We start from the raw sequence: 18,592 nt of genomic DNA, 5'->3' as shown, positions 1-18,592 counted from the left end.
TGTGTCTGTTTGTGATTCAGGAGGGATCCGATCAGGACCCTGCACCATGCCCCTCCCCCTCCCCCCCCCCCCCACCCCGTCCTCGCTCACATACTTTGACACTCTCAGTGAGTCGGTTCAGTGTGTTCACTGTTGGATCCAGCAGGTGGAGGCGCTGCAGACAAAATAACTCAAGTAAAGGGCCTCTTTGCATAACGCAAAGCATCATGGGAGTTGAACAGAGGGCATAATGTCACAGGGGTTTCTTAAAGTGTTAAACTGAACTGATATTTTTCTTTTTGGAATTAAAAGCAATAAAAACATGATTTAGATGTTCTGAAATATAGTAATTATAATTAAATATAAATTATTTTTCTTCCCTGAACTTTATTTATGTTGACCAAACATTTTAAACACGAGCCTGCACGTTCAGGGGATAGATTCTCTGCACTGGTTTATAAATGAGACCCCAGGTGTTTTTAACTGATCACTTTTGGTTTATTGTAGATTTAAATGTATTTTCTCTCAGTAAACAAAGTTCTTGTGATGATCGAATCTGATGTCAACAAATCCAGATATATTCCTGGAGGAATGTTTTATTCAAATGTACCAAAAGATTTTATGTTTTATATTTGTATTCTCATTCACAGTTTGTACCAAAGCTTGTCTTTGACTGTTTTCTTCCTGTTTCATTATTTCTTTATTTATGTTTAATCTATTTTATGTTATTTTATGTCATAACCCATCTTGTTTATTTATGATGTTCTTCTGTATGTGACCACAGGAGGGCACTGCTGATGTAGTTTTGATAAAACACATTCACGTATCAGTACACTGACTATATTATATTTATATTTCATGTTGAGCTGTTGAATTGTCACCAGCTCAGATATTTTTTAACAAAGATAAATAAAAAGTGAAAACAAAAAGTCTCCTTTGAACATTATGTCTGTATAAAACATGGACGTAGACTCAGTGACGTCACTTATTCATTTCTGAGGAGGAGTTATGAAACCCAAGAAGGTGGTCACCATGGAAACTGAAATGCTGAACTTAGGCTGGCTACACAAGGGATGCAATAATACAGTCAGCCCACCGTCCAAAACAAACCTCAGTCTTTTGGTCACTGTTTTCCAGTTTGAGGCAAATTTTACAGGAAGAGCAAAGGTTTAAGGAAACCTCACATTCTAAAACCATTTCTTTATTTTAACTTTTAACCAAACATTGTTTTCATTTCTACACATTCCTGGTGTTTGGTGTAAAGTCTCCGTGATGTGAAGGCAGCGTTTAAGTAGTGCATGTAGAAATATACAAAGAAGGAAAAAGTGTCAGTGTTTTTTTTTTGGGGAATAATTTTTGTGGACTTTCACACAGAAATGGGTCATAAAGCTTTGAACAATTACATTTTATGAGTTAACTTTGTTTTAAAAGCTGCTCTGTGACAGTCTGCTATCTTTACAGTCTGCTAACTTTACAGTCTGCTAACTTTACAGTCTGCTATCTTTACAGTCTGCTAACTTTACAGTCTGCTAACTTTACAGTCTGCTAACATGACAGTCTGCTAACTTTACAGTCTGCTAACTTTACAGTCTGCTAACGTGACAGTCTGCTAACATGACAGTCTGCTAACTTTACAGTCTGCTATCTTTACAGTCTGCTAACTTTACAGTCTGCTAACATGACAGTCTGCTAACTTTACAGTCTGCTATCTTTACAGTCTGCTAACTTTACAGTCTGCTAACGTGACAGTCTGCTAACATGACAGTCTGCTAACTTTACAGTCTGCTAACGTGACAGTCTGCTAACTTTACAGTCTGCTAACGTGACAGTCTGCTAACATGACAATCTGCTAACTTTACAGTCTGCTATCTTTACAGTCTGCTAACGTGACAGTCTGCTAACTTTACAGTCTGCTAACATGACAGTCTGCTAACATTACGGTCTGCTAATGTTATGGTCTGCTAACATGACAGTCTGCTAACTTTACAGTCTGCTAACATTACAGTTTGCTAACATGACAGTCCGCTAACTTTACAGTCTGCTAACTTTACAGTCTGCTAACATGACAGTCTGCTAACTTTACAGTCTGCTAACGTGACAATCTGCTAACTTTACAGTCTGCTAACTTTACAGTCTGCTAACTTTACAGTCTGTTAACATGACAGTCTGCTAACTTTACAGTCTGTTAACATGACAGTCTGCTAACTTTACAGTCTGTTAACATGACAGTCTGTTAACATGACAGTCTGCTAACGCGACAGTCCGCTAACGTGACAGTCTGCTAACTTTACAGTCTGCTATCTTTACAGTCTGCTAACTTTACAGTCTGCTATCTTTACAGTCTGCTAACTTTACAGTTTTTACCGGTTTTGAGATCCCCGCACCCGAGGCCGCGTGGCCCCTCGGTGCTGGCGGCGGATATGTCAGGAAAACATTTGTCTAGATTGTCATGTTAGCAGACTGTTAACATGACAGTCTGCTAACTTTACAGTCTGCTAACTTTACAGTCTGCTAACTTTACAGTCTGCTAACGTGACAGTCTGCTAACGTGACAGTCTGCTAACATGACAGTCTGCTATCTTTACAGTCTGCTAACTTTACAGTCTGCTAAATTTACAGTCCGCTAACGTGACAGTCTGCTAACTTTACAGTCCACTAACTTTACGGTCTGCTAACGTGACAGTCCGCTAACTTTACGGTCTGCTAACATGACAGTCCGCTAACGCGACAGTCCGCTAACGCGACAGTCCGCTAACGTGACAGTCTGCTAACTTCACAGTTTTTACCGGTTTTGAGATCCCCGCACCCGAGGCCGCGTGGCCCCTCGGTGCTGGCGGCGGATATGTCAGGAAAACATTTGTCTAGATTGTCATGTTAGCAGACTGTTAACATGACAGTCTGCTAACTTTACAGTCTGCTAACGTGACAGTCTGCTAACGTGACAGTCTGCTAACATGACAGTCTGCTAACTTTACAGTCTACTAACGTGACAGTCTGCTAACGTGACAGTCTGCTAACATGACAGTCTGCTATCTTTACAGTCTGCTAACTTTACAGTCTGCTAACGTGACAGTCTGCTAACATGACAGTCTGCTAACTTTACAGTCTGCTAACGTGACAGTCTGCTAACTTCACAGTCTGCTAACGTGACAGTCTGCTAACGTGACAGCCTGCTAATGTTACGGTCTGCTAATGTTATGGTCTGATAACGTGACCGCCTGCTAACATTACAGTCTGCTAACGTAACAGCCTGCTAACTTTACAGTCTGCTAACATTACGATCTGCTAACGTGACCGCCTGCTAACATGACAGTCTGCTAACTTTACAGTCTGCTAACGTGACAGTCTGCTAACGTGACCGCCTGCTAACATGACAGTCTGCTAACTTTACAGTCTGCTAACGTGACAGTCTGCTAACGTGACAGCCTGCTAATGTTACGGTCTGCTAATGTTATGGTCTGCTAACGTGACCGCCTGCTAACATTACGGTCTGCTAACGTAACAGCCTGCTAACTTTACAGTCTGCTAACATTACGATCTGCTAACGTGACCGCCTGCTAACATTACGATCTGCTATCGTGACAGTCTGCTAATTTTACAGTCTGCTAACTCTACAGTCTGCTAACATTACAGTCTGCTAATGTTATGGTCTGCTAACGTGACAGCCTGCTAACATTACGGTCTGCTAACGTGACAGCCTGCTAACTTTACAGTCTGCTAACATTACGGTCTGCTAACGTGACAGTCTGCTAACTTTACAGTCTGCTAACTTTACAGTTTGCTAACATGACAGTCCGCTAACTTTACAGTCTGCTAACTTTACAGTCTGCTAACATGACAGTCTGCTAACTTTACAGTCTGCTAACTTTACAGTCTGCTAACATGACAGTCTGCTAACTTTACAGTCTGCTAACTTTACAGTTTGCTAACATGACAGTCCGCTAACTTTACAGTCTGCTAACTTTACAGTCTGCTAACATGACAGTCCGCTAACTTTACAGTCTGCTAACTTTACAGTCTGCTAACATGACAGTCTGCTAACTTTACAGTCTGTTAACATGACAGTCTGCTAACGCGACAGTCCGCTAACGTGACAGTCTGCTAACTTTACAGTCTGCTATCGTTACAGTCTGCTAACTTTACAGTCTGCTAACTTTACAGTCTGCTAACTTTACAGTCCGCTAACGTGACAGTCTGCTAACTTTACAGTCCACTAACTTTACGGTCTGCTAACGTGACAGTCCGCTAACTTTACGGTCTGCTAACATGACAGTCCGCTAACGCGACAGTCCGCTAACGCGACAGTCCGCTAACGTGACAGTCTGCTAACTTTACAGTCTGCTAACGTGACAGTCCGTTAACGTGACAGTCTGCTAACTTTACAGTCTGTTAACATGACAGTCTGCTAACTTTACAGTCTGTTAACATGACAGTCTGCTAACGCGACAGTCCGCTAACGTGACAGCCTGCTAACTTTACAGTCCACTAACTTTACGGTCTGCTAACGTGACAGTCCGCTAACTTTACGGTCTGCTAACATGACAGTCCGCTAACGCGACAGTCCGCTAACGTGACAGTCTGCTAACTTTACAGTCCGTTAACGTGACAGTCTGCTAACTTTACAGTCTGCTGACCTTACAGTCTGCTGACTTTACAGTCTGCTAACATGACAGTCTGCTAACATGACAGTCCGCTAACGTGACAGTCTGCTAACTTTACAGTCTGCTAACGTGACAGTCTGCTAACTTTACAGTCTGCTAACTTTACAGTCTGCTAACTTTACAGTTTGCTAACTTTACAGTCTGCTAACATGACAGTCCGCTAATATAACAGTCCGCTAATATAACAGTCCGCTAATGCGACAGTTCGCTAATGTGACAGTCTGCTAACTTTACAGTCTGCTAACATTACGGTCTGCAAACGTGACAGTCTGCTAACTTTACAGTCTGCTAACGTGACAGTCCGTTAACGTGACAGTCTGCTAACTTTACAGTCTGCTAACATGACAGTCCGCTAACGTGACAGTCTGCTAACTTTACAGTCCACTAACTTTACGGTCTGCTAACGTGACAGTCCGCTAACTTTACGGTCTGCTAACATGACAGTCCGCTAACGCGACAGTCCACTAACGCGACAGTCTGCTAACGTGACAGTCTGCTAACTTTACAGTCTGCTAACGTGACAGTCCGTTAACGTGACAGTCTGCTAACTTTACAGTCTGCTGACCTTACAGTCTGCTGACTTTACAGTCTGCTAACATGACAGTCCGCTAACGTGACAGTCTGCTAACTTTACAGTCTGCTAACTTTACAGTCTGCTAACGTGACAGTCTGCTAACTTTACAGTCTGCTAACTTTACAGTCTGCTAACTTTACAGTTTGCTAACTTTACAGTCTGCTAACATGACAGTCCGCTAATATAACAGTCCGCTAATGCGACAGTTCGCTAATGTGACAGTCTGCTAACTTTACAGTCTGCTAACATTACGGTCCGCTAACGTGACAGCCTGCTAATGTTACAGTCTGCTAATGTTATGGTCTGCTAACGTGACCGCCTGCTAACTTTACAATCTGCTAACATTACGGTCTGCAAACGTGACAGTCTGCTAACTTTACAGTCTGCTAACATTACGGTCTGCTAACGTGACAGCCTGCTAACTTTACAGTCTGCTAACATTACGGTCTGCAAACGTGACAGTCTGCTAACGTGACAGCCTGCTAACTTTACAGTCTGCTAACTTTACAGTCTGCTAACGTGACAGCCTGCTAACTTTACAGTCTGCTAACGTGACAGCCTGCTAATTTTACAGTCTGCTAACATTATGGTCTGCTAACTTTACAGTCTGCTAACATTACGGTCTGCTAATGTTATGGTCTGCTAACGTGACAGCCTGCTAACTTTACAGTCTGCTAACATTACGGTCTGCTAATGTTATGGTCTGCTAACGTGACAGCCTGCTAACTGTACAGTCTGCTAACATGACAGTCTGTTAACATGACAGTCTGCTAACGCGACAGTCTGCTAACTTTACAGTCTGCTAACGCGACAGTCTGCTAACTTTACAGTCTGTTAACATGACAGTCTGCTAACTTTACAGTCTGTTAACATGACAGTCTGCTAACGCGACAGTCCGCTAACGCGACAGTCCGCTAACGTGACAGTCTGCTAACTTTACAGTCTGCTAACTTTACAGTCTGCTAACTTTACAGTCTGCTAACATGACAGTCCGCTAACGTGACAGTCTGCTAACTTTACAGTCCACTAACGTGACAGTCCGCTAACTTTACGGTCTGCTAACATGACAGTCCGCTAACGCGACAGTCCGCTAACGCGACAGTCCGCTAACTTTACAGTTTTTACCGGTTTTGAGATCCCCGCACCCGAGGCCGCGTGGCCCCTCGGTGCTGGCGGCGGATATGTCAGGAAAACATTTGTCTAGATTGTCATGTTAGCAGACTGTTAACATGACAGTCTGCTAACTTTACAGTCTGCTAACGTGACAGTTTGCTAACGTGACAGTCTGCTAACATGACAGTCTGCTATCTTTACAGTCTGCTAACTTTACAGTCTGCTAACGTGACAGTCTGCTAACATGACAGTCTGCTAACTTTACAGTCTGCTAACGTGACAGTCTGCTAACTTCACAGTCTGCTAACGTGACAGTCTGCTAACGTGACAGCCTGCTAATGTTACGGTCTGCTAATGTTGTGGTCTGCTAACGTGACCGCCTGCTAACATTACAGTCTGCTAACGTAACAGCCTGCTAACTTTACAGTCTGCTAACATTACGATCTGCTATCGTGACAGTCTGCTAATTTTACAGTCTGCTAACTCTACAGTCTGCTAACATTACAGTCTGCTAATGTTATGGTCTGCTAACGTGACAGCCTGCTAACGTGACAGCCTGCTAACATTACGGTCTGCTAACGTGACAGCCTGCTAACTTTACAGTCTGCTAACATTACGGTCTGCTAACATGACAGTCCGCTAACTTTACAGTCTGCTAACTTTACAGTCTGCTAACATGACAGTCTGCTAACTTTACAGTCTGCTAACGCGACAGTCTGCTAACTTTACAGTCTGTTAACATGACAGTCTGCTAACTTTACAGTCTGTTAACATGACAGTCTGCTAACGCGACAGTCCGCTAACGTGACAGTCTGCTAACTTTACAGTCTGCTATCTTTACAGTCTGCTAACTTTACAGTCTGCTAACTTTACAGTCTGCTAACTTTACAGTCTGCTAACATGACAGTCCGCTAACGTGACAGTCCGCTAACGCGACAGTCCGCTAACGTGACAGTCTGCTAACTTTACAGTCTGCTAACTTTACAGTCTGCTAACGTGACAGTCTGCTAACTTTACAGTCTGCTAACTTTACAGTTTGCTAACTTTACAGTCTGCTAACATGACAGTCCGCTAATATAACAGTCCGCTAATGCGACAGTTCGCTAATGTGACAGTCTGCTAACTTTACAGTCTGCTAACATTACGGTCTGCTAACGTGACAGCCTGCTAATGTTACAGTCTGCTAATGTTATGGTCTGCTAACGTGACCGCCTGCTAACTTTACAGTCTGCTATCATTACGGTCTGCAAACGTGACAGTCTGCTAACTTTACAGTCTGCTAACATTACAGTCTGCTAACGTGACAGCCTGCTAACATTACAGCCTGCTAACTTTACAGTCTGCTAACATGACAGTCCGCTAATATAACAGTCCGCTAATGCGACAGTTCGCTAATGTGACCGCCTGCTAACTTTACAGTCTGCTAACATTACGGTCTGCTAACGTGACAGCCTGCTAACATTACAGCCTGCTAACTTTACAATCTGCTAACATGACAGTCCGCTAATATAACAGTCCGCTAATGCGACAGTTCGCTAATGTGACAGTCTGCCAACTTTACAGTCTGCTAACATTACGGTCCGCTAACGTGACAGCCTGCTAACATTACGGTCTGCTAATGTTATGGTCTGCCAACGTGACAGTCTGCTAACTTTACAGTCTGCTAACTTTACAGTCTGCTAACGTGACAGCCTGCTAACGTGACAGTCTGCTAACTTTACAGTCCACTAACGTGACAGTCCGCTAACTTTACGGTCTGCTAACATGACAGTCCGCTAACTTTACAGTCTGTTAACATGACAGTCTGCTAACTTTACAGTTTTTACCGGTTTTGAGATCCCCGCACCCGAGGCCGCGTGGCCCCTCGGTGCTGGCGGCGGATATGTCAGGAAAACATTTGTCTAGATTGTCATGTTAGCAGACTGTTAACATGACAGTCTGCTAACTTTACAGTCTGCTAACGTGACAGTTTGCTAACGTGACAGTCTGCTAACATGACAGTCTGCTATCTTTACAGTCTGCTAACTTTACAGTCTGCTAACGTGACAGTCTGCTAACATGACAGTCTGCTAACTTTACAGTCTGCTAACGTGACAGTCTGCTAACTTCACAGTCTGCTAACGTGACAGTCTGCTAACGTGACAGCCTGCTAATGTTACGGTCTGCTAATGTTATGGTCTGCTAACGTGACCGCCTGCTAACATTACAGTCTGCTAACGTAACAGCCTGCTAACTTTACAGTCTGCTAACATTACGATCTGCTATCGTGACAGTCTGCTAATTTTACAGTCTGCTAACTCTACAGTCTGCTAACATTACAGTCTGCTAATGTTATGGTCTGCTAACGTGACAGCCTGCTAACATTACGGTCTGCTAACGTGACAGCCTGCTAACTTTACAGTCTGCTAACATTACGGTCTGCTAACATGACAGTCCGCTAACTTTACAGTCTGCTAACTTTACAGTCTGCTAACATGACAGTCTGCTAACTTTACAGTCTGCTAACGCGACAGTCTGCTAACTTTACAGTCTGTTAACATGACAGTCTGCTAACTTTACAGTCTGTTAACACGACAGTCTGCTAACGCGACAGTCCGCTAACGTGACAGTCTGCTAACTTTACAGTCTGCTAACTTTACAGTCTGCTAACTTTACAGTCTGCTAACATGACAGTCCGCTAACGTGACAGTCCGCTAACGCGACAGTCCGCTAACGTGACAGTCCGCTAACTTTACAGTCTGCTAACTTTACAGTCTGCTAATGTGACAGTCTGCTAACTTTACAGTCTGCTAACATTACGGTCCGCTAACGTGACAGCCTGCTAATGTTACAGTCTGCTAATGTTATGGTCTGCTAACGTGACCGCCTGCTAACTTTACAGTCTGCTATCAGTACGGTCTGCAAACGTGACAGTCTGCTAACTTTACAGTCTGCTAACATTACAGTCTGCTAACGTGACAGCCTGCTAACATTACAGCCTGCTAACTTTACAGTCTGCTAACATGACAGTCCGCTAATATAACAGTCCGCTAATGCGACAGTTCGCTAATGTGACCGCCTGCTAACTTTACAGTCTGCTAACATTACGGTCTGCTAACGTGACAGCCTGCTAACATTACAGCCTGCTAACTTTACAGTCTGCTAACATGACAGTCCGCTAATATAACAGTCCGCTAATGCGACAGTTCGCTAATGTGACAGTCTGCCAACTTTACAGTCTGCTAACATTACGGTCCGCTAACGTGACAGCCTGCTAACATTACGGTCTGCTAATGTTATGGTCTGCCAACGTGACAGTCTGCTAACTTTACAGTCTGCTAACTTTACAGTCTGCTAACGTGACAGCCTGCTAACTTTACAGTCTGCTAACGTGACAGCCTGCTAATTTTACAGTCTGCTAACATTATGGTCTGCTAACTTTACAGTCTGCTAATGTTATGGTCTGCCAACGTGACAGTCTGCTAACTTTACAGTCTGCTAACTTTACAGTCTGCTAACGTGACAGCCTGCTAACTTTACAGTCTGCTAACGTGACAGCCTGCTAATTTTACAGTCTGCTAACATTATGGTCTGCTAACTTTACAGTCTGCTAACATTACGGTCTGCTAATGTTATGGTCTGCTAACGTGACAGCCTGCTAAATTTACAGTCTGCTAACATTACGGTCTGCTAATGTTATGGTCTGCTAACGTGACAGCCTGCTAACTTCACAGTCTGCTAACGTGACAGTCTGCTAACGTGACAGCCTGCTAATGTTGCGGTCTGCTAATGTTATGGTCTGCTAACGTGACCGCCTGCTAACATTACAGTCTGCTAACGTAACAGCCTGCTAACTTTACAGTCTGCTAACATTACAATCTGCTATCGTGACATTCTGCTAATTTTACAGTCTGCTAACTCTACAGTCTGCTAACATTACAGTCTGCTAATGTTATGGTCTGCTAACGTGACAGCCTGCTAACTTTACAGTCTGCTAACTTTACAGTCTGCTAACGTGACAGTCTGCTAACTTTACAGTCTGCTAACTTTACAGTTTGCTAACTTTACAGTCTGCTAACATGACAGTCCGCTAATATAACAGTCCGCTAATGCGACAGTTCGCTAATGTGACAGTCTGCCAAATTTACAGTCTGCTAACATTACGGTCCGCTAACGTGACAGCCTGCTAACATTACGGTCTGCTAATGTTATGGTCTGCCAACGTGACAGTCTGCTAACTTTACAGTCTGCTAACTTTACAGTCTGCTAACGTGACAGCCTGCTAACTTTACAGTCTGCTAAAGTGACAGCCTGCTAATTTTACAGTCTGCTAACATTATGGTCTGCTAACTTTACAGTCTGCTAACATTACGGTCTGCTAATGTTATGGTCTGCCAACGTGACAGTCTGCTAACTTTACAGTCTGCTAACTTTACAGTCTGCTAACGTGACAGCCTGCTAACTTTACAGTCTGCTAACGTGACAGCCTGCTAATTTTACAGTCTGCTAACATTATGGTCTGCTAACTTTACAGTCTGCTAACATTACGGTCTGCTAATGTTATGGTCTGCTAACGTGACAGCCTGCTAACTTTACAGTCTGCTAACATTACGGTCTGCTAATGTTATGGTCTGCTAACGTGACAGCCTGCTAACTTTACAGTCTGCTAACATGACAGTCTGCTAACTTTACAGTCTGTTAACATGACAGTCTGTTAACATGACAGTCTGCTAACTTTACAGTCTGTTAACATGACAGTCCGCTAACGTGACAGTCTGCTAACTTTACAGTCCACTAACGTGACAGCCTGCTAATTTTACAGTCTGCTAATGTTATGGTCTGCTAACGTGACAGCCTGCTAACATTACGGTCTGCTAACGTGACAGCCTGCTAACTTTACAGTCTGCTAACTTTACAGTCTGCTAACTTTACAGTCTGTTAACATGACAGTCTGCTAACTTTACAGTCTGTTAACATGACAGTCTGTTAACATGACAGTCTGCTAACGCGACAGTCCGCTAACGTGACAGTCTGCTAACTTTACAGTCTGCTATCATTACGGTCTGCAAACGTGACAGTCTGCTAACTTTACAGTCTGCTAACATTACAGTCTGCTAATGTGACAGCCTGCTAACATTACAGCCTGCTAACTTTACAGTCTGCTAACATGACAGTCCGCTAATATAACAGTCCGCTAATGCGACAGTTCGCTAATGTGACAGTCTGCTAACTTTACAGTCTGCTAACATTACGGTCCGCTAACGTGACAGCCTGCTAACATTACGGTCTGCTAATGTTATGGTCTGCCAACGTGACAGTCTGCTAACTTTACAGTCTGCTAACTTTACAGTCTGCTAACGTGACAGCCTGCTAACTTTACAGTCTGCTAACGTGACAGCCTGCTAATTTTACAGTCTGCTAACATTACGGTCTGCTAACGTGATAGCCTGCTAATGTTACAGTCTGCTAATGTTATGGTCTGCTAACGTGACAGTCTGCTAACTTTACAGTCTGTTAACATGACAGTCTGCTAACTTTACAGTCTGTTAACATGACAGTCTGTTAACATGACAGTCTGCTAACGCGACAGTCCGCTAACGTGACAGTCTGCTAACTTTACAGTCTGCTATCATTACGGTCTGCAAACGTGACAGTCTGCTAACTTTACAGTCTGCTAACATTACAGTCTGCTAATGTGACAGCCTGCTAACATTACAGCCTGCTAACTTTACAGTCTGCTAACATGACAGTCCGCTAATATAACAGTCCGCTAATGCGACAGTTCGCTAATGTGACAGTCTGCTAACTTTACAGTCTGCTAACATTACGGTCCGCTAACGTGACAGCCTGCTAACATTACGGTCTGCTAATGTTATGGTCTGCCAACGTGACAGTCTGCTAACTTTACAGTCTGCTAACTTTACAGTCTGCTAACGTGACAGCCTGCTAACTTTACAGTCTGCTAACGTGACAGCCTGCTAATTTTACAGTCTGCTAACATTACGGTCTGCTAACGTGATAGCCTGCTAATGTTACAGTCTGCTAATGTTATGGTCTGCTAACGTGACAGTCTGCTAACTTTACAGTCCACTAACTTTACGGTCTGCTAACGTGACAGTCCGCTAACTTTACGGTCTGCTGACCTTACAGTCTGCTGACTTTACAGTCTGCTAACATGACAGTCCGCTAACGTGACAGTCTGCTAACTTTACAGTCTGCTAACTTTACAGTCTGCTAACGTGACAGTCTGCTAACTTTACAGTCTGCTAACTTTACAGTTTGCTAACTTTACAGTCTGCTAACATGACAGTCCGCTAATATAACAGTCCGCTAATGCGACAGTTCGCTAATGTGACAGTCTGCCAAATTTACAGTCTGCTAACATTACGGTCCGCTAACGTGACAGCCTGCTAACATTACGGTCTGCTAATGTTATGGTCTGCCAACGTGACAGTCTGCTAACTTTACAGTCTGCTAACTTTACAGTCTGCTAACGTGACAGCCTGCTAACTTTACAGTCTGCTAACGTGACAGCCTGCTAATTTTACAGTCTGCTAACATTATGGTCTGCTAACTTTACAGTCTGCTAACATTACGGTCTGCTAATGTTATGGTCTGCTAACGTGACAGCCTGCTAACTTTACAGTCTGCTAACATTACGGTCTGCTAATGTTATGGTCTGCTAACGTGACAGCCTGCTAACTTTACAGTCTGCTAACATGACAGTCTGCTAACTTTACAGTCTGTTAACATGACAGTCTGTTAACATGACAGTCTGCTAACTTTACAGTCTGTTAACATGACAGTCCGCTAACGTGACAGTCTGCTAACTTTACAGTCCACTAACGTGACAGCCTGCTAATTTTACAGTCTGCTAATGTTATGGTCTGCTAACGTGACAGCCTGCTAACATTACGGTCTGCTAACGTGACAGCCTGCTAACTTTACAGTCTGCTAACTTTACAGTCTGCTAACTTTACAGTCTGTTAACATGACAGTCTGCTAACTTTACAGTCTGTTAACATGACAGTCTGTTAACATGACAGTCTGCTAACGCGACAGTCCGCTAACGTGACAGTCTGCTAACTTTACAGTCTGCTATCATTACGGTCTGCAAACATGACAGTCTGCTAACTTTACAGTCTGCTAACATTACAGTCTGCTAATGTGACAGCCTGCTAACATTACAGCCTGCTAACTTTACAGTCTGCTAACATGACAGTCCGCTAATATAACAGTCCGCTAATGCGACAGTTCGCTAATGTGACAGTCTGCTAACTTTACAGTCTGCTAACATTACGGTCCGCTAACGTGACAGCCTGCTAACATTACGGTCTGCTAATGTTATGGTCTGCCAACGTGACAGTCTGCTAACTTTACAGTCTGCTAACATTACGGTCTGCTAATGTTATGGTCTGCTAACGTGACAGCCTGCTAACTTTACAGTCTGCTAACATTACGGTCTGCTAATGTTATGGTCTGCTAACGTGACAGCCTGCTAACTTTACAGTCTGCTAACATGACAGTCTGCTAACTTTACAGTCTGTTAACATGACAGTCTGTTAACATGACAGTCTGCTAACTTTACAGTCTGTTAACATGACAGTCCGCTAACGTGACAGTCTGCTAACTTTACAGTCCACTAACGTGACAGCCTGCTAATTTTACAGTCTGCTAATGTTATGGTCTGCTAACGTGACAGCCTGCTAACATTACGGTCTGCTAACGTGACAGCCTGCTAACTTTACAGTCTGCTAACTTTACAGTCTGCTAACTTTACAGTCTGTTAACATGACAGTCTGCTAACTTTACAGTCTGTTAACATGACAGTCTGTTAACATGACAGTCTGCTAACGCGACAGTCCGCTAACGTGACAGTCTGCTAACTTTACAGTCTGCTATCATTACGGTCTGCAAACGTGACAGTCTGCTAACTTTACAGTCTGCTAACATTACAGTCTGCTAATGTGACAGCCTGCTAACATTACAGCCTGCTAACTTTACAGTCTGCTAACATGACAGTCCGCTAATATAACAGTCCGCTAATGCGACAGTTCGCTAATGTGACAGTCTGCTAACTTTACAGTCTGCTAACATTACGGTCCGCTAACGTGACAGCCTGCTAACATTACGGTCTGCTAATGTTATGGTCTGCCAACGTGACAGTCTGCTAACTTTACAGTCTGCTAACTTTACAGTCTGCTAACGTGACAGCCTGCTAACTTTACAGCCTGCTAACTTTACAGTCTGCTAACGTGACAGCCTGCTAATTTTACAGTCTGCTAACATTACGGTCTGCTAACGTGATAGCCTGCTAATGTTACAGTCTGCTAATGTTATGGTCTGCTAACGTGACAGCCTGCTAACATTACGGTCTGCTAACGTGACAGCCTGCTAACTTTACAGTCTGCTAACTTTACAGTTTGCTAACATGACAGTCCGCTAACTTTACAGTCTGCTAACGTGACAGTCCGCTAACGTGACAGTCTGCTAACTTTACAGTCCACTAACTTTACGGTCTGCTAACGTGACAGTCCGCTAACGCGACAGTCCGCTAACGTGACAGTCTGCTAATTTTACAGTCTGCTAATGTTATGGTCTGCTAACGTGACAGCCTGCTAACATTACGGTCTGCTAACGTGACAGCCTGCTAACTTTACAGTCTGCTAACATTACGGTCTGCTAACGTGACAGTCTGCTAACTTTACAGTCTGCTAACTTTACAGTTTGCTAACATGACAGTCCGCTAACTTTACAGTCTGCTAACGTGACAGTCCGCTAACGTGACAGTCTGCTAACTTTACAGTCCACTAACTTTACGGTCTGCTAACGTGACAGTCCGCTAACGCGACAGTCCGCTAACGTGACAGTCTGCTAACTTTACAGTTTTTACCGGTTTTGAGATCCCCGCACCCGAGGCCGCGTGGCCCCTCGGTGCTGGCGGCGGATATGTCAGGAAAACATTTGTCTAGATTGTCATGTTAGCAGACTGTTAACATGACAGTCTGCTAACTTTACAGTCTGCTAACGTGACAGTCTGCTAACGTGACAGTCTGCTAACATGACAGTCTGCTATCTTTACAGTCTGCTAACTTTACAGTCTGCTAACGTGACAGTCTGCTAACATGACAGTCTGCTAACTTTACAGTCCGCTAACGTGACAGTCTGCTAACTTCACAGTCTGCTAACGTGACAGTCTGCTAACGTGACAGCCTGCTAATGTTACGGTCTGCTAATGTTATGGTCTGATAACGTGACCGCCTGCTAACATTACAGTCTGCTAACGTAACAGCCTGCTAACTTTACAGTCTGCTAACATTACGATCTGCTAACGTGACCGCCTGCTAACATGACAGTCTGCTAACTTTACAGTCTGCTAACGTGACAGTCTGCTAACGTGGCCGCCTGCTAACATGACAGTCTGCTAACTTTACAGTCTGCTAACGTGACAGTCTGCTAACGTGACAGCCTGCTAATGTTACGGTCTGCTAATGTTATGGTCTGCTAACGTGACCGCCTGCTAACATTACGGTCTGCTAACGCGACAGTCTGCTAACGCGACAGTCTGTTAACATGACAGTCTGCTAACTTTACAGTCTGTTAACATGACAGTCTGCTAACTTTACAGTCTGCTAACTTTACAGTCTGCTATCTTTACAGTCTGCTAACTTTACAGTCTGCTATCTTTACAGTCTGCTAACTTTACAGTCTGCTATCTTTACAGTCTGCTAACTTTACAGTCTGCTAACTTTACAGTCTGCTAACATGATAGTCCGCTAACGTGACAGTCCGCTAACTTTACAGTCCACTAACGTGACAGTCCGCTAACTTTACGGTCTGCTAACATGACAGTCCGCTAACGCGACAGTCCGCTAACGCGACAGTCCGCTAACGTGACAGTCTGCTAACTTTACAGTCTGCTAACGCGACAGTCCGCTAACGTGACAGTCTGCTAACTTTACAGTCTGCTATCTTTACAGTCTGCTAACTTTACAGTCTGCTAACTTTACAGTCTGCTAACATGATAGTCCGCTAACGTGACAGTCTGCTAACTTTACAGTCCACTAACGTGACAGTCCGCTAACTTTACGGTCTGCTAACATGACAGTCCGCTAACGCGACAGTCCGCTAACGCGACAGTCCGCTAACGTGACAGTCTGCTAACTTTACAGTCTGCTAACGTGACAGTCCGCTAACGTGACAGTCTGCTAACTTTACAGTCTGCTAACTTTACAGTCTGCTAACATGACAGTCTGCTAACATGACAGTCTGCTAACGTGACAGTCTGCTAACTTTACAGTCTGCTAACTTTACAGTCTGCTAACGTGACAGTCTGCTAACTTTACAGTCTGCTAACTTTACAGTCTGCTAACTTTACAGTTTGCTAACTTTACAGTCTGCTAACGTGACAGTCTGCTAACTTTACAGTCTGCTAACTTTACAGTTTGCTAACTTTACAGTCTGCTAACATGACAGTCCGCTAATATAACAGTCCGTTAATGCGACAGTTCGCTAATGTGACAGTCTGCTAACTTTACAGTCTGCTAACATTACGGTCCGCTAACGTGACAGCCTGCTAATGTTACAGTCTGCTAATGTTATGGTCTGCTAACGTGACCGCCTGCTAACTTTACAGTCTGCTAACATTACGGTCTGCAAACGTGACAGTCTGCTAACTTTACAGTCTGCTAGCATTACGGTCTGCTAACGTGACAGTCTGCTAACATTACGGTCTGCTAATGTTATGGTCTGCTAACGTGACAGCCTGCTAACTTTACAGTCTGCTAACATTACGGTCTGCTAACGTGACAGTCTGCTAACTTTACAGTCTGCTAACATTACGGTCTGCTAATGTTATGGTCTGCTAACGTGACAGCCTGCTAACTTTACAGTCTGCTAACATTACGGTCTGCTAATGTTATGGTCTGCTAACATGACAGCCTGCTAATGTTACAGTCTGCTAATGTTATGGTCTGCTAACGTGACAGCCTGCTGTAGTCTGTTGCTGTTAACCTTTAGCCAAACTCTGTTTCGAAGTAGTAGAAGCGTGAAACGATGTTTTCAGAAAGTCATTTTTTGTTAACAATTTCTCTTCCTTGTCGTCCCCACACGGTCCCGGATAAGAAAGACATGGTGTATCTTCATACTGCAACCTCTCCTCCTGTTCAAGTAATGTGGGGAATCTGACACCGGTCTTTTCAGCGTCCTCAAACTTTAATTCATAGTGATTGGATACCAAATCTGGCAAGGGGTTTCCTCACCCGCATGGACTCACAGGCACACACACAAACAGAGCCAATGCAGTTAAAAATACTTTGCATTGAAGCTTTTTGCAAGCAAAACAGTAAAAAACGTCATTCACAAGCCCCCATAGAACCATAAATGCTGTACCAACGGTTTGATCCTGCTCCATTTGTTTAAATTTACAGATTTTATTGATTCATTAACTGTTCGTATAAAAAGTGTGCGGGCTCTACAGGCTCTGGCTATTCATGGAGATGTGCTGGGTGGGCAGGGTCAATGTAGCCATCATCAGGATCTATGTAACTGTAGTTCTGCTCTCCATTAATCAGGTCGTCTTCGGGGAGGGGTCCAGGGGGGCGTGGTCAGTGTCCGTTGGAGGATTTATTTTCAAAGCAGCTTTGCTTTTGATCGCGTAGTACAGAGACACCATGAGGACAAACAGAACCATCTGCAGAAACAAACGAAGAAAAGAGAAAATTTAGGTGAATAAAATCTCTCTGAGCGCTGAAAGGATACACAGACAACACTAAGGGCTAGTTAGCGCCCCTCGGAGGCTGTTCAGCTCGTTACAGCACAGGATGTCAGTTTACCTGGATAAACATGAGACCGACGACCATGCCCGTGATGGTGTTAATGTTTTCCTGCAGCCAATATTTGACCTTCTCTTTGCAACCCTGGTTAAGAAACACACACAAAAATTATTCACCTCAGACCTAGCATGACAAAACCCAACACATAAAACATTAAAAACATGAAAGTACTTCTATCAATATATATATCTGTCAATATAACAATGTTTAACACATGTATACTAATATAATATAAAGGACCAATATTAAACATAACAGCGTAACACAATAGAAAAGAATAACGTAAATACAACATAATTAACTTTTCATAACAAAAGAATAGATAACAAATGTTCCAGAAGATTAAATAAAAAAGGGATATTAAACATTCAGACAAATTGTAGATATTAAGATTCATTAATAACATCCAAATTTTTTCTATTAGGAACTTCTTATTAAAGAGATCGAACAAG

The 18,592-nt window shown here is 43.4% G+C and overlaps 2 protein-coding genes across 3 annotated transcripts in view; one reads left to right on the top strand and one right to left on the bottom strand.

Moving 5' to 3' along the window:
- Positions 1-18,592, top strand: part of LOC110004093 (uncharacterized) — a 117,153-nt gene that overhangs the window by 89,664 nt on the left and 8,897 nt on the right. The window lies entirely within an intron of this gene.
- The window catches only part of si:ch73-139j3.4 (CD82 antigen), a 7,156-nt gene continuing 6,065 nt past the window's right edge, over positions 17,502-18,592 (bottom strand). The window contains exons 7-8 of the mRNA XM_020658290.3: positions 18,141-18,224; positions 17,502-17,998 (exon numbers count right to left, since the gene is read on the bottom strand). Coding sequence (XP_020513946.2) covers positions 17,876-17,998; positions 18,141-18,224 — 207 coding nt within the window. The 3' untranslated portion in view covers positions 17,502-17,875. The remainder of the gene's footprint in view (positions 17,999-18,140; positions 18,225-18,592) is intronic.

Source organism: Labrus bergylta, chromosome 8 (genome assembly GCF_963930695.1).
Source record: "Labrus bergylta chromosome 8, fLabBer1.1, whole genome shotgun sequence".
Classification (NCBI taxonomy): Eukaryota; Metazoa; Chordata; class Actinopteri; order Labriformes; family Labridae; genus Labrus; species Labrus bergylta.
This window is presented reverse-complemented; position numbering and strand designations above follow the sequence as displayed.